The 15968-nt window shown below is 35.7% G+C and overlaps 1 protein-coding gene across 1 annotated transcript; it reads right to left on the bottom strand.

Moving 5' to 3' along the window:
* Positions 1-15348: 15348 nt before the first annotated feature.
* Positions 15349-15762, bottom strand: LOC103418422 (uncharacterized). Its single transcript, XM_008356552.1, has one exon. It carries the CDS (start codon positions 15760-15762, stop codon positions 15349-15351), a length of 414 nt encoding a protein of 137 aa, XP_008354774.1.
* Positions 15763-15968: the final 206 nt, after the last annotated feature.

Here is a 15968-nt window from a genome sequence, read left to right as displayed (position 1 = left end):
GAATCTTCGTCATCGTTTCCAATCCTGCAAGTGGACCTGGATTCCCCGCCAAGAGAATTTCGTGGCCGACTGGGTTGCGTCGCATTTTAAAGGAGGGATGTGCCCGGAAATCTGGATGGCCAGACCTTCCTTCCGCTCTAGTTCAAATCCTATTAAAAAATGGCCTGCCATGTCCACATTAGGTGTTTATTATGGTTATAGGCGGGGAATCCCCTTAGTACTGTGTTTGTTTTCCTTGACCCTTTTTTTAGGTCCCCTTCCCTATAACCATTTCGCGTTCCTGCTTGCTTTTTTTTTTTTCAATTTTTTTTAATTTTTTTTAATTTTTTCACTTTCATGCTCTGCGGTTTGGGTTTAGCTCGCTGTGCTTTACCCTTCTTTTTTGTTATGTGTTTCTTCTTTGGAGGTTTCCCTCCTATTTTAATGAATATGTTTCCTCGACCAAAAATAAAGAAGTGAAACTCATTGATGGTGAGGTGGACGTGCATGACATGTACAACAGCCTAGTGAGTGAGTGATTCGGTAAAATTAGTCATTCGTCATTTTAGTCATCAGTCAAGCACAAGACACTGACTCTGCTGTCATCCCAATGGTTTATTTTGCAACACAGAAAACCATGCAGTGCAATTCAAAGTTGTTGACGTAAAAGCACCAGAACATACATTGGTACCAAGTTCCACTTGTCCTCATCTTATCAGTCCTCGCTTCGACTCTCGTACGAACACCCTTCCCCTATCTACAAACAGAAGTCAGGAGGCCCGTATGTCATTCGGTGCACTGTTCATCGTGTGTGTCCCTTAGGAAAAGGATTCTCACCGGATTTTTTTATGAGGATCCTAAATATTTTATGATCGTGACTGTTCATTATAAATCATGCGATTAATTTTTGTTATGTACTATTTATATTTAATTTTAAAATTTAAATTTTGAAATAATTTTGATCGCATGACGTACGATGAATGATCACGATCACAAAATCCCTAGAATCCTTAAGAAAAGGATTCCGAGGATCGTTTTCCCATCCCTTAAAACCCTAGCAGTAGTATATATATTTGTTTACTGTGTCACTTACTTTCCTATTCAAATCTAGGATCGGTGATCTGATCTGTTATTATACTACGTTTATATGATTGCCAATTTGCCTATGGTTATTTGGCTTAATTTACTGTACCAATAAAGTTAATAAACCCTAGTTAAATTTTTATTTCATTTGATATTGTAAAAGATGAGTCTCGTCCTGATAAACCCTTTAGGGCGCGTTTATGTAATCATAATCGGAATCAAAACACGAAATTGAATTCGAATTACTGATATACCTTTGTTTACTAAACTTAGGGAGTAAAACAAAAGATGGGACCCACACAAAATTTTGGAATTCAATTCCAAAATTTGGAGGATTTGGATTCCTTAGATTAACATGGTATTTAGATTCCTCATTGATTGGGCAATCGGAATGACACTTTTGTTTCTTTTATGCCCTCACTTACTTTTTTTTTTTAATTTCCAATACTATCATTTATAAACCCATTTTAATTATGCACAACTCCATACTTTTTTTATTTCCATGCTTATTCACATTTTCGCTCTACTTAGCCCTATCCCTCTCTAAGGGTATTTTAATGATAGGTTCTATAGGATCTGGACAATCCTATTTGGTCAAATACCTAGCAACAAACTCCCATGTTCCTTTCATTATAGTATTTATGAACAAGCTTGTGTTTATCCTTTTTTTCAAACCAAAAAGTACCATTCATTTTTAGAATTCAGTAGACAACATAATTCTTATCTATATTAGAAACGAAAGAAAATTTTGGCTTCAAATTAAAGTAAAACAAATTCAATTTTATATTTGTTTAAATTACGCACAACTCCATGCTCATTCACATTATGCACAATTCCATGCATATGCTGAAGAGAAGAAAACTACAACTTGAGCGAAAAAATTTAAATATTAAAGTAATTACTTAAATTTATAAAAAAAAACAACAAAAACAAAAGCATTTTAGTGTGTCTCTGAAATAAAAAAGCAATTTAATTTTTTTTACTATTATATATTATATCAAATTTTATTAAAAAAAAGTATATAAAATATTTTATTTGGGACAAGGACATTTTAGTAATCATACTGGTTTATATTCCGATTCTGCTAAATTAGTAAACAGCTTTATGGAATTAATGTCATTTCTATTCCGATTCCAGAACATTTAAGTAAACAGTTTCAACATGAATCCGATTCTGACTCTTATCATTCCAACAACTCCTCAATTCAATTCCTCCTATTTTCATTACGGTTATGTAAACGCGTCATTAATTCAATGATGGAGGAGAAAATACAAAACAGTGAGTGACGACAATTTCTTGCGCACTACAATCTAGGAGAACATGACTTTACAGAAGATATAGTAAATAATAATTTAAATTATCCAACATTAGAATGTGAAAATTCAACTATTATTGACATCAAAAGCGAATTGTGTTAAGGCATCTAATTTTACAAATTGTGCCAATTCCAATTTTGATTTGCCAACTACTTGTTTCATGGCTTAAATTTGAGTTGCGGATCCTATCAACCATTAAAGTGTGGAGAGACTGAAGCATATGCATAGATTATCTAGCAATATATATCGTATTAGAATGTAAACGTACTCTATACACACACACACACACACATACACACAAAGAAAGAAAGAAAGAAAGTCGATGCTTTTAAATTAAAAGGGTAAAGTATTTTTACCAAAATATATGGTGTTCCACTATACTCCGCAGAAAATCACAGAGCTCAAATGTTTGAATTTGTAGGGTATTTGAGAACCTCTTATTTTCTTCCCAACCATACACTTTTTATTTCTGTCCGTTAGATCTTATTTGTGTTAGATCTTATTTGTGTCTCCCTCAAACTTTATTTTGTTTGTCCAAACCGAGATGAACTCAATGTTAGACCAAGTCAGAGTTATCAAAAATCCAGCTCATGTTTAAACTCTAAAGTCTGTTATTCAGGAATGCATTCCTTATCCAAGGATAACTCTGATAGGTTTAGATAATTTTTAAATCTTTGAAAGTTTGATTTCACAGATGTTGTATTAGTCAAATTCAAATATTGCCGTCTAAATAGGGTTGATAAACCCTTGATGTAATCTCAAAATTATTATAAATACACGCAACCCATCAGTTGATGGGTATGCACATTCTGAGCTGGAAACCTGAGAGTTCTAAAGTTTTTACACTCAAGTTATGCAAACTCATTTTCTCTAATCTCCTTAAGATCATTGCTAATTAGCTTTAGCCTATAAATTTACCGTTTAGTATCAAACTTAGGTATGATAACTCGAGGTAAATAAATATCCAAATTATAGTCATCAATTAATCTATTTATTGTCTCATGCATTATATCTTGTGAGTGAAACCAATATATTGAACTCATATAGAATCACATTCTTTATAATGATCTGAGAAAATAAATAAATAAATAAAACAAACAATTCTCAGGTAATTTTGATTAGTAATAAGCATGATAGCAATAGTATTATAAGCATAAAACCCATATTGCGTAATTTGTTTTTTGAAACAAAGGTAAGATATTCATTAAGCAAATCAGAATTTGTACAAACTGAGGATAGTGTGTGTTGATGCACAAAATCGGAGGGGTCTTGGAACAACGTAAATCTGACCGTGAATCCGCAAGAAAGTAAAGAACACAAAATGTATCGTGGTTCACCCCAATGTTTGGGCTACGTCCACACTGATATTGTATTTCTCTGTTTGTGAGAGGATTGTGAGGGAGAGAGAGCCTCTGTATGTGAGGATATGAGGCTTGTAATGTGAGAGTAAGGCTTTGGGGATCTCAAGCCCCCTCTTTGTAAGGGTGAGGAGTCCATTTTATAGACTAAGGGCTCCTCACTTATTACATATTTGCCCCTTTATTTATTACATAATTACATTTGAGTCCTCGAAGTATTTATACGAGGTTTAAATACGGAGGCCCTAAGTATGGTACAAACAGTAGTCCCCCAAGTCTTCAGTCAAGAGAGTCTTTTGACTGGAGACTTGAAATTCAGTCCATGTGTGGGCCGAAGTAACTAGATGTCGTCTAGAACTGATACTCGATATGAGGCAGTGCCCAATCTGAAATGATGCTCAACTAGAAGTAGCACATGTTGCGAGACTGCTCTGCTTGTGGCTTATGTTGCCTTGGTTGGCTTGGCTTGCGGCGTTGAAGGTGAGGAAGTCCCTTTTATGGAACAAGGGCTTGCTCCTTAATACATAAATTATGGGCTAGAGTTATTGCTCGCGGCGAGGCAGTTGCTCAGCAGGCTGTGATGCTCTCTAATGATGGTGAGGGAGTCCCTTTTATAGAATAAGGGCTCGCTCCTTAGTACATGAATAATGAGTGCTCTGTAATGAAAGTGAGGGAGTCCCTTTTATAAAATAAGGGCTCGCTCCTCAGTACATAAATAATGGGTGCTCTTTAATGAAAGTGAGGGAGTCCTTTTTATAGAATAAGGGTTCGCTCATCAGTATATAAATAATGGGCTAAGTGCCCTAAGTATTTTTTATGAGGCCCAATATATGGTACATAATGTAGTCCCCCAAGTCTTCAGTCAATAGAGTCTGTTGGCTGGAGACTTCAAATTCGAACCATGTATGGGCCGAAGTGGCGGTTGTTTGGAAGTGGTATTTGTATACCGTGCACTGAAGCTTTGTAGGTGAAGCTTTGCAAGTGAAGCTTTGAAGCTGGAGCTTTTGTAAATGAAGCTTTGAAAGCTGGAGCTCTGTAAATGAAGCTTTCGAAGCTAGAGCTCTGTAGATGAAGCTTTTAAAGCTGATTGACATGAGTGATGCTCATGAATGTTTATATTGATTGACATGAGTGATGCTCATGGATGTTGACATGAGTGATGCTCATGAATGTTTATGTATGATTGACATGAGTGATGCTCATGTATAATTTTGGAGTACTGGACGTACTTTTGATCACCTAGTTGGTGATAATAGTGGCAGGCTACCGAATATTTTTGGTGTTGGAAATGTGCCCTAAAGCCAATCATGTGATGATACTTTACGGACATTTCACATGTTAAACTAATCTAGTTTAACATATAAAGGGCATACATTATTGTTTGAGCCGTCTCATATAAATGTTATATGCTTAAACAATAAAGTCCAAGGAATTTGTGATTGGGAGAATGTAATCTAATGAAGTTAGATTCTTGAGACCATTCTTTCGTAGACACATCCTAAACGTTCCTGATCATAGGATTGCCAATTGGGCATTGACAGTCCGTCAAGATCGGTACGTACTATGTCTTCTCTCAGGGAGAGTGATTAGTCTCGAATCATTGGTGTGTGTGACATCAAGACAAGTGCGGTAGGTGCTCAATAGAGAATGAGTTCACTGAACGCGATCAACGAAGAGTTCTCATATTCCATGTCACATGAGAACTCATGGTTGGGATAATGCAAAGTAGTCCTTTGACCTGAGGCATCATAGTTGTCTTGTGGTTAAGACCTTGATCTTTGATTATGTCAAAGTCATCCCACCAGGAGGGTGTCCACGGCATCGTTGGGGTCAAGCCGCTTAGCTATGGAGACAAGTGAATGCGCAACAAGGGATCTCTAACCTTCAAACTGTTTGAGGGAGAATACTCTCTGATATGATTTGAATCTCTGGCCAGAGTATGAATGAGATTTGGGAATGTGTTCCTAATCACATTCAAGGTAATCATATAAGCACAAGACACACATTGGATAGTAGACATGAGAAAATAAACTATCAAACCAAACAATGTGGTCAAGAGTATTAGATTAGAGAAGGACCGTATTGCATTTGTAATCCCAGACTGAATAGGTTCTCCACCTCTTCTGATTAGCTTGGGTAACCATGACATACGGCTAGGTGTCACTCATGGTTTGTGGAAGCCCTAAACGTGTGTAATCACTAAAGGGAGAATTGAAAATAGTTTCAATTCACAATCGATGTAAAATGGTTTTAATCGCCCACTACCTCGCTAAAAGGAACCTAATGGATCGTACACCGTGTAAGGTAGAGATGGACGAAATAAATGAAATGAGTAAGATTAATTGAATGGTTTAATTATTTATGGCAAGGATTAATTAATATGTTAATTAATCAAACGAATAAGTTCGTTAAAGACCACGGGATAGTTTTGGACCTTAAGGCCCAATGGGCTTCGAACGTCAAGCCCATTAACTTAAGTTGTATGACAATTTAATGAATAAAGATTCATTAAAGCCCAAAAGCCCAAAAATCCCTAAATGGCCGGCCATAAGGAATGAATTAGGGTTTTGGTTATTTAGGTCACTTAAAGAAGTGACTATATAAATGACTTTATAGCCAAATATTCATTAAGTGAAATAAGGGTTTATTTTTGGGGAAAATGGGTGAGAATTGTCTCTCCATTTTCTCTCTAAAGAGGCCAACACCTTGGAGGTGATTAGCTAGTCATCTAATCCTCCAAGGTCACTCATTCATCATCCAATCTCTCCTTGGTGTAGAGACTTAGAGGTTCTCAATTTTGGGAACTTGGAGAACCTATTCTTCCATCCAAATCCATGGATCTAAGAAGCAAGGAATGAAGGCCCTATCTCTTTGGGTGATTAGCCTTTGCTTATGCAAAGAGGAATCTACAAAGGTATTAATTTCAACTCACTTATTTTTTAGTTGATTATTGGTTCACCAATCTACTAGGCTTTGAATTTCATGGTCATGTTTTGTTTTTGAGTGCATACAAGCATGATTCCGCCTTTTAATTGTTAATTGCATGCTATATGATGTTGCTCAAATGAACATGTTTTTCAAAATAATTCCTTCAAGTGGTATCAGAGCCTAGGTCTAGTAGTTGGTGAATCCTTTTGGGTTTTGTAGTTCATAGTATGTGATCTAAAAGTTGTAATTGTTACAAGCTTTATTCTTGCTTCTTTGAAAGTAAATTTTGTTGGAAAATTTGCTATCTCAAATGTTGTAGATGTTGTTCATATGAGCATGAATATTGGAGCTAAAATTTGGTGCCATGCTTTTGGGAAAATTCGGCCAAAATCAAAGGGTGAATTTTTGGGTTCTTGTTTGACTTGTTAAAAGTGTTTTAATGTGTTCTTTGGAACCCCTAAGTACCCTAGTTTGGTTAGATGTTATTTCCCTTAAGTAAGAATGGTTTTGGAATGTTTTTGGGTGGAAAAAGTTCATGGAAAAATTTGGGTTTTTCATGGATGTTCTTCATTGTTCTTGATGTTCTTGCCAAGAACAAAAAGGTTTGGTGTTTTGATTCAAAGTTTTGATTTATTTCTTAAAGTATATGTGATATGTTTTTAAATGATTTATCATGTATTTAAAGTGTTAATTATTTGTATAAATGATGATTGAAATAATAATGATTGAATTATTTCATAAACATATCCTTTTACATACACTTGCATGTTTTTTGACAAAACTTACAAATCAACACACACACCACTCTTATCCTCTCCCTAAAACAGGCCACTCCCTCAAAGGGAGTACTTTTGGGGCTTTTATGCAATTACATAAAGTTTTGATACTTTTGTGTATTTGCACTTTGGCCCAAAAGTTTACGTTTTTACGTTTAGGTCCAAAAACGCTAAAGGACAAATTGTTTTGATCCTTTAATGATGTTTTTGCATTATTAAAAGTTTGGGTTCTAGTTGTATTTACATGAAGTTGTGACTTTTGTGTATTATACAAAGTGACCCCAAAAGTTTTTGTTATTGCAATATGGCCCAAAAGTTGAGGTTAATTGCATGATGGCCCAAATAGGATGAGAACAAAATTGTTTTGTCTCTTTAAATGAGAATTGGATTTTCATTTTGTTTAGCTCCATTTAAATCAATCTTATGGATACAAAAACCAAATGAAAATGTTGCATTCATTAATTAGTTAAAGTGTTAATTAATTAAAGGGTGATTATGAACCTAAGCCTAATATAATTGAGCTATGTGAAAGGCGTTTCAAATTTGTTTGAACCATGGGAATGTGTAGATTAAATTTTGGTTGTAATTTGATTTGATCAAATGTTGTAAAAGGGCTTAAGCTCTTCTTTACTTTAAAGTAATTTGTTATATGCAAATGTTGTAATGAGCATAAGCTCACCTTTACTTTGAAGTACTTCTTTCTTGCTTTATATGATATGCATGAAAATGAAGTAGTTGGGTCCAACGCCCATAAGACAACACGCCTTAATGTGATTAAACGCGTAACTAAAATCAATCACCATTCCTAGACCGAGATTCAACACAAGGCTCGTGTTGAATCTAAACAAAGGTTCATAATCATCCTTAGGCCCTAAGGCAACTATGTAGTCCATCAAATGAATGCAAAGTTTACGTTAGTAGTATCATATACTCTTGCTTTAAAAATCGTTTTAAAAGCATAGTGGGAGTATTATGTACAACTAAAACAATGAGATGGACCAATAGTTGTAATAGGACCAAAATTGTTTTAATAGAGATTAAAATGTATATATGTGATGAGACCTAAAACCCTCAACCAAACCAATATTAAGTTGATAAGCGGATAGTGCTTAGAACACTCTTTCGTGGCCTTCCACCGTGGTGGGATCCAATCGTTTATGACTTGTACACCGGCTTCACCCTATCATGGGGGAGTACAAAGTGCATGCTTATACTCAGGAGGAATCCATATACATATGATGAGGTGAGTGTAGGCAACGAGGATAGCTATATATCGTATCATCGTGAGGCTATTCTTGAACCCCTTCACACACTAAGCATGGTGGGAAGAACTTAACTAAGTGCAATGGAACCAATATCATATCATTGTGAGGTTACATTCTCTAGAGGCCAAATAAGATGGGTACTTGCATGAGTTGCAAATGAGTAAGCGTACTCTCTCATTATTATTGTTGCTAGCCATATATCGTATCATCGTGAGGTGGGCTTGGTAATAGTGAGCCTCCCATAACCTACTAGGAGTTTCATCCAAAACTCTCGAATTCCTATGAGGGATATGGAATTTGCCAAAAATAGTGGGTGGTGCTATTTTGATTTAAAGACCCGAATCAAATGGCTTAAAATCAACCAATTTATATTCGTTATGTATTTGTTTACCAATATATTTGCAAACGCTATCCAACACTTGACAAAACCGAATGTTTTAGTTTCCGGACTTAGGTACCACAATCCCAAAGAATGTCTTAAAAGGATTGCATATGTATCTAAGTAGTCTCATCCTCACAATCTTCCTATTGATAATGTATCATTAGAAGAATATGTTAGAAAAGGTCTATCATAAAGAGGACAACACTTTTAATGTCATAATTCTTCAATTACAATTTGTTGTATGAAGAAATAGGAGTTGCTTTGAACAACTCTTAGTCAATGCAAACACTTAGTGCTTGTTTCTTTGTTAAATGAACAAAGAACTTGAGAAGAAAGCACAAAGGCATGAACACTTTATGTGCCATGTTTCTTCACTTACAAATTGTTGTATGAAGAAATGAGAGTTGCCTTGTACAACTCTTGAAGGTTTGTAATTATGTTTAGAACATAATGGTTGGTTGACAAAAATAGTCCATTAACATGGACTTATGATGATTTTGAATCATTAAGTGTTGAAGTGATAAACCACTTAACGAGACGGAAACTAGGCAAGGACTTCACCTTTGTTTCCCTATCCTAATCGTTCACTAAGTTTATTGTAAACTATATAGTGAACAATAAACCACATGCTCTCCAAAATTGTTTGATGTGTATAACACAATTGAAAAAGGTTTCAAGAGAGATAGTGAGAGTTTAGGGACCATGACTAATGTAGTCAAAGGTGAAAGTCAAATAAAGAAGATAAATAACTCCAAGGGAACAAACTTTCTTTATGAAAGGATGGACATTGGAAGGGGTATTTGCAAGAAATGTCTTGCAAGTGTCAAGAACACACTTTTCGAAGGTGTTGTAAATTGTTCTTGAAAAGTTCAAAACAGTTGGTTCTTCTACTTGAATGCTTGATTCCGTATTAGTGACTATGTTTTACAATCGTTGTAAAAGTGTGGCTAATAAGAAGTAGAAGATTAATGAGAGAAGAGAAAGTACTTCACATTCGAAGCGTGAATCAAATGTAGATCTCTGCGAAAGCAGATGGTACTTACTTCCTCATATGAACTACCAAAGAAATTGGAAAAACATAGATTGTCTTTATATTCCAATTTTAAGGAACTAAATTTAGTCACTATGTGAAATGGATAAATGTTTTGTTTGACAAAACAATGTTCTTTATTAATCAATGATTGGATTATGGTAATCTAATTAATTATCTCTATAGTAGAGATAATATGGTGGTGTTAACTGTTTAGAAAATAATGATGCTTAAAACCCAAAAGGTTGCAGGGTAGTGACTAATCCCAACTAAAGTTGTGATACCTCTAAAACATAAATTACGAGTTGGTCATAAATGGATGCTTTGGATCGTTAGATCCGGATCCAATACCTTCTTGTTAAAATTGTATAGAGGCGAAATGTTCGAATCTTTATTCTTTTGGAAAGAAGAAAGAATCACAAAGTTGTTGAGGTTAATTCACTTAAATGTTAGTGGCACTTGTCCACAAACATAATACTACTCATGTTGGATAACATTCACCGAAGATCACTCTCGGTTGGACTATAGTTTATTTTGAATAAACACAAGTCCGAATACTTTGAAAAATGTTTCAAAGAATTCAAGAAATGTAAGTTGATGAGTAAGACATCTAAAGTATTTACCTCCTTAGATTTGATCCAAGGAAAGGTAACACTTTAGATAAGTTTCCTTGAAAGATATCAAGGAAATAGCATCATAAGATAATGTATTTCTCCATTAGGAGAAGAACGAACTTGAATAAGATTTAGTTCGTTAGATGTTATCTATTACCCATATATAGGATATATACTTCTAAAACAATATGATTGTCAATGAGAAGATCTTCCAATATTTTCATGACTCCATAAGATGTAGTTGGAAAGAAAGACAAATCTTAAGCATGTTAAAGATTTGGGGTTGTGTGCTAACAAGCAATATTTGTTTGATAATAATCTTGTAGGATATCCTTAAAATAACTTTTGGATATCGCTTCTATAAACCAACTAACAAATGTTGTTTTGTTGGGTAGTTCATTGTAATTCTACAATGTGATTTGCCTAAAAGCAAATGAACGAGAGATAGAACTCAAAGAATGGGTTCTTTGAGAGACAAGAAAGTAATCAACAAATATAACAACCTAGTTCCTATACCACAAGCTCCAAGGTAGTCGATAAGGATTTATAAACCGTCTCAGTTGAATGGTTTTGAACTTTATGACTATGTCATAGAGTTGCACCTCTTAATTCGAAAGAAATAAGAATGAAAATCCTTATAACTACATTGAGTGCATATACGATATATACTCAAGGAAATGGTAAAGTACCATTTGACTCGAAATAATGAAACCTTCATAGCTAATTGGTAGCTTAAGGTGACTACAATCAAAGAGAATGGTTGACTTTGAAGAAACCATCTTTGAGATAGTCTTGGTTTCAATTAATTCGAAGATTGCTAACTACAACTAAATGGTGATTCAATGTTTGGACATAATATGGGTTTCCGAAACCATTATTAAGATAGTCTTGATAATATATGTCTAAAACTATAAATCACAAGACATGTAAGTTGTAGAGATCCATCCATCATGGATCTTAGCAAGTTAGTGGGAGCTATTTGCATTTTATGAGAAAAGGTTCAAATCGTTTGATTTCTCATAAAGATATAAATGAATCTTTTGTTTACTAGTTTTACAAAAGATTAGTGGGAGTTAATCATGTTCCTAAAATTTAAATATATATGATATATTAATTTTGGAAATGAAAAGAATACTTCTTCGTTAAAGTTATGACTTTAAGCATTCTATAAACGATAGAATGTATATGGGAGATATAGTCTATATACATGGGATGGAAATCTATAATGATATATTTCATGATATAATTGGATTATATCAATGCCTAATAATAGACAATGGATGCTAGGAAGTTTCTCATATGATGATAAACTTCAATAAGAAAGGACGATTCTAGTGAGACTAGCAAGTTGCCCTTCTCAAAGGGAATGTACCCCTTTGACTCCCAAAGAAATAATGCGTAAATAGAATCCTTTATGCATATGCACAAAGGTGATTTATGTATTTCATATTGTATGAAAAACATTGATATGAGTTGTACCTAGAACGGTATAAGATGATATCAGTGCAAGCCCAGGATCAGAACCATGGCAACTGTCAAGTGAGTCCTTAAGTATTTAAGAAATACTAAAGGATAAATTCCTCAAAGATCGAGGAAGAATCAAAGTAACGTAATGGAAGCGTAAATGTATTAGATTATGAATCTAATCCATCATTGGATGTTTCTTCATTATGAATGAAGAGATAAACGAATATCTCTTTATTATGACTAAAGAGATATTTGGATGGAAACATTAAAGTAATGACTTTAGTGTGTTCCATATGAATGCAAGATATATTGCCATATAGAAGTTTACAACAATGTTGTTTGGATGGGAAAGTTCATTTATGAACTCTCTATTCGGTTCCAACCAGAAAGTGTATGACACTAATGGGGCGATAGCTCAAGCCTGGGAATCAAGGTCTCATCAAGATCCGAACACAAATGAGAGACTGAACCACATGATTGAGAATCATGTATAATGGTGACGTCGGTATTCTCAAGGTTGCTTCTATGGATAACACATATAGATATCCACTGTCTAGGCCTACTATTCAGCCATTTATGAAATGACTACAGAAGAGATATCATCATTGATGATCAAGCTGATTGGCTCTAGTGCAAGTGGGAGATTGTTGGAAATGTGCCCTAAAGCCAATCATGTGATGATACTTTACGGACATTTCACATGTTAAACTAATCTAGTTTAACATATAAAGGGCATACATTATTGTTTGAGCCGTCTCATATAAATGTTATATGCTTAAACAATAAAGTCCAAGGAATTTGTGATTGGGAGAATGTAATCTAATGAAGTTAGATTCTTGAGACCATTCTTTCGTAGACACATCCTAAACGTTCCTGATCATAGGATTGCCAATTGGGCATTGACAGTCCGTCAAGATCGGTACGTACTATGTCTTCTCTCAGGGAGAGTGATTAGTCTCGAATCATTGGTGTGTGTGACATCAAGACAAGTGCGGTAGGTGCTCAATAGAGAATGAGTTCACTGAACGCGATCAACGAAGAGTTCTCATATTCCATGTCACATGAGAACTCATGGTTGGGATAATGCAAAGTAGTCCTTTGACCTGAGGCATCATAGTTGTCTTGTGGTTAAGACCTTGATCTTTGATTATGTCAAAGTCATCCCACCAGGAGGGTGTCCACGGCATCGTTGGGGTCAAGCCGCTTAGCTATGGAGACAAGTGAATGCGCAACAAGGGATCTCTAACCTTCAAACTGTTTGAGGGAGAATACTCTCTGATATGATTTGAATCTCTGGCCAGAGTATGAATGAGATTTGGGAATGTGTTCCTAATCACATTCAAGGTAATCATATAAGCACAAGACACACATTGGATAGTAGACATGAGAAAATAAACTATCAAACCAAACAATGTGGTCAAGAGTATTAGATTAGAGAAGGACCGTATTGCATTTGTAATCCCAGACTGAATAGGTTCTCCACCTCTTCTGATTAGCTTGGGTAACCATGACATACGGCTAGGTGTCACTCATGGTTTGTGGAAGCCCTAAACGTGTGTAATCACTAAAGGGAGAATTGAAAATAGTTTCAATTCACAATCGATGTAAAATGGTTTTAATCGCCCACTACCTCGCTAAAAGGAACCTAATGGATCGTACACCGTGTAAGGTAGAGATGGACGAAATAAATGAAATGAGTAAGATTAATTGAATGGTTTAATTATTTATGGCAAGGATTAATTAATATGTTAATTAATCAAACGAATAAGTTCGTTAAAGACCACGGGATAGTTTTGGACCTTAAGGCCCAATGGGCTTCGAACGTCAAGCCCATTAACTTAAGTTGTATGACAATTTAATGAATAAAGATTCATTAAAGCCCAAAAGCCCAAAAATCCCTAAATGGCCGGCCATAAGGAATGAATTAGGGTTTTGGTTATTTAGGTCACTTAAAGAAGTGACTATATAAATGACTTTATAGCCAAATATTCATTAAGTGAAATAAGGGTTTATTTTTGGGGAAAATGGGTGAGAATTGTCTCTCCATTTTCTCTCTAAAGAGGCCAACACCTTGGAGGTGATTAGCTAGTCATCTAATCCTCCAAGGTCACTCATTCATCATCCAATCTCTCCTTGGTGTAGAGACTTAGAGGTTCTCAATTTTGGGAACTTGGAGAACCTATTCTTCCATCCAAATCCATGGATCTAAGAAGCAAGGAATGAAGGCCCTATCTCTTTGGGTGATTAGCCTTTGCTTATGCAAAGAGGAATCTACAAAGGTATTAATTTCAACTCACTTATTTTTTAGTTGATTATTGGTTCACCAATCTACTAGGCTTTGAATTTCATGGTCATGTTTTGTTTTTGAGTGCATACAAGCATGATTCCGCCTTTTAATTGTTAATTGCATGCTATATGATGTTGCTCAAATGAACATGTTTTTCAAAATAATTCCTTCATTTGGAGTACTTGACGTACTTTTGATCACTTGGTTAGTGATAATAACGGCATGCTGCCGAATAATTTTAGAGTACTGGGCGTACTTTTGATCACCTGGTTGGTGATAATAGCGACAGACTGCTGAATAATTTTGGAGTACTGGGTGTATTTTTGATCACCTGGTTGGTGATAATAGCGGCAGGGTGCCGAATAAATTTGGAGTACTGGACATACTTTGATCACCTGGTTGGTGATAATAGCGGCAGGCTGTCGAATAATTTTGGAGTACTAGGCGTACTTTTGATCACCTGGTTGGTGCTAATAGAGGGCCTGGCTCTTTTGGGCATATGGGCCTTCGCCCTCCACATAACATTCCAGCCCATTATTTTGGGCTTGCCATTTTTTATTTTTATTTTTTTTATTACCCTCTGATGGGGTTATACAAATGTTTCCGAAAGATAAGAAAAATAAATCACATCATTCAAAAACAAGAAAAGTATATCACATCATTCTGGTGGGGTGTTTATTCCTTGTTTTTGCAGTGTGGGTATTCCTTGCTTTTGCAGTGTCCCCATGTGCTCTCGCAGAGGAAAGCCTCCCATTTGCTTTCTGTTTTTTCTCGGTTTTTTTCTGCTTTTCTTTCGCTTTTGTTTCTGCTTTCTGCTTTGGATATGTCGCTTGATGACATGATTAAAGGCAATATTCCTTTCTCTAAAGTGACAACTGCTTGGGCAGCCTTTTTGACACCACCCACTTGTATATACACGAATGTGAAGACATCGATCTCCATGAGTTAAGAACCGAAAGGTGCTTGTTTGTGCCGAAAAATGCCAACTGGATTATGATGCTGCAGTCCACAGAGCCGCCATGGTTTTTGCAGCTCGAGGTCTTGAAGGCGCAGTTCTGATTGTTGAGGCAAACAAAGTCAGAGCTCCCTGAACATTTAGAGCACCTATCCTTTTTCCAGTACAAGTTCTGCAGCCTGCCCTTGTTGAACTCAAGCACAAGGGTAAAGGTGGTAACAGTGTAGGTACCATTAGCAACAAAAGTAGGAAGAGACCTTGTAACATAATTTCGCCCAGCAAAAGCAACCATAAACCCATAAGCATCCGGATTGAACGACATGAAACGTATCAATCAGGAGCTCCAAGACCTCTCTGGCCTCAGCCGCCTTTGATCTCTGCTTCAATCCGTTCATCAAAGCCATAAGCGAGTTCTGCACGGAGTCTCTGAACTGCTCGATCTTCTCCCTTAGCTTAACAAGCGGGGCCCGCATACAGATCTTCACCAAAAGCAACCTCATATTCTCCACTTGTCCATCTCTCTTGTAG

Source organism: Malus domestica, chromosome 02 (genome assembly GCF_042453785.1).
Source record: "Malus domestica chromosome 02, GDT2T_hap1".
Classification (NCBI taxonomy): Eukaryota; Viridiplantae; Streptophyta; class Magnoliopsida; order Rosales; family Rosaceae; genus Malus; species Malus domestica.
Note: the sequence above shows the minus strand (reverse complement) of the source record. Positions and strands in the feature narration are given on the sequence as shown.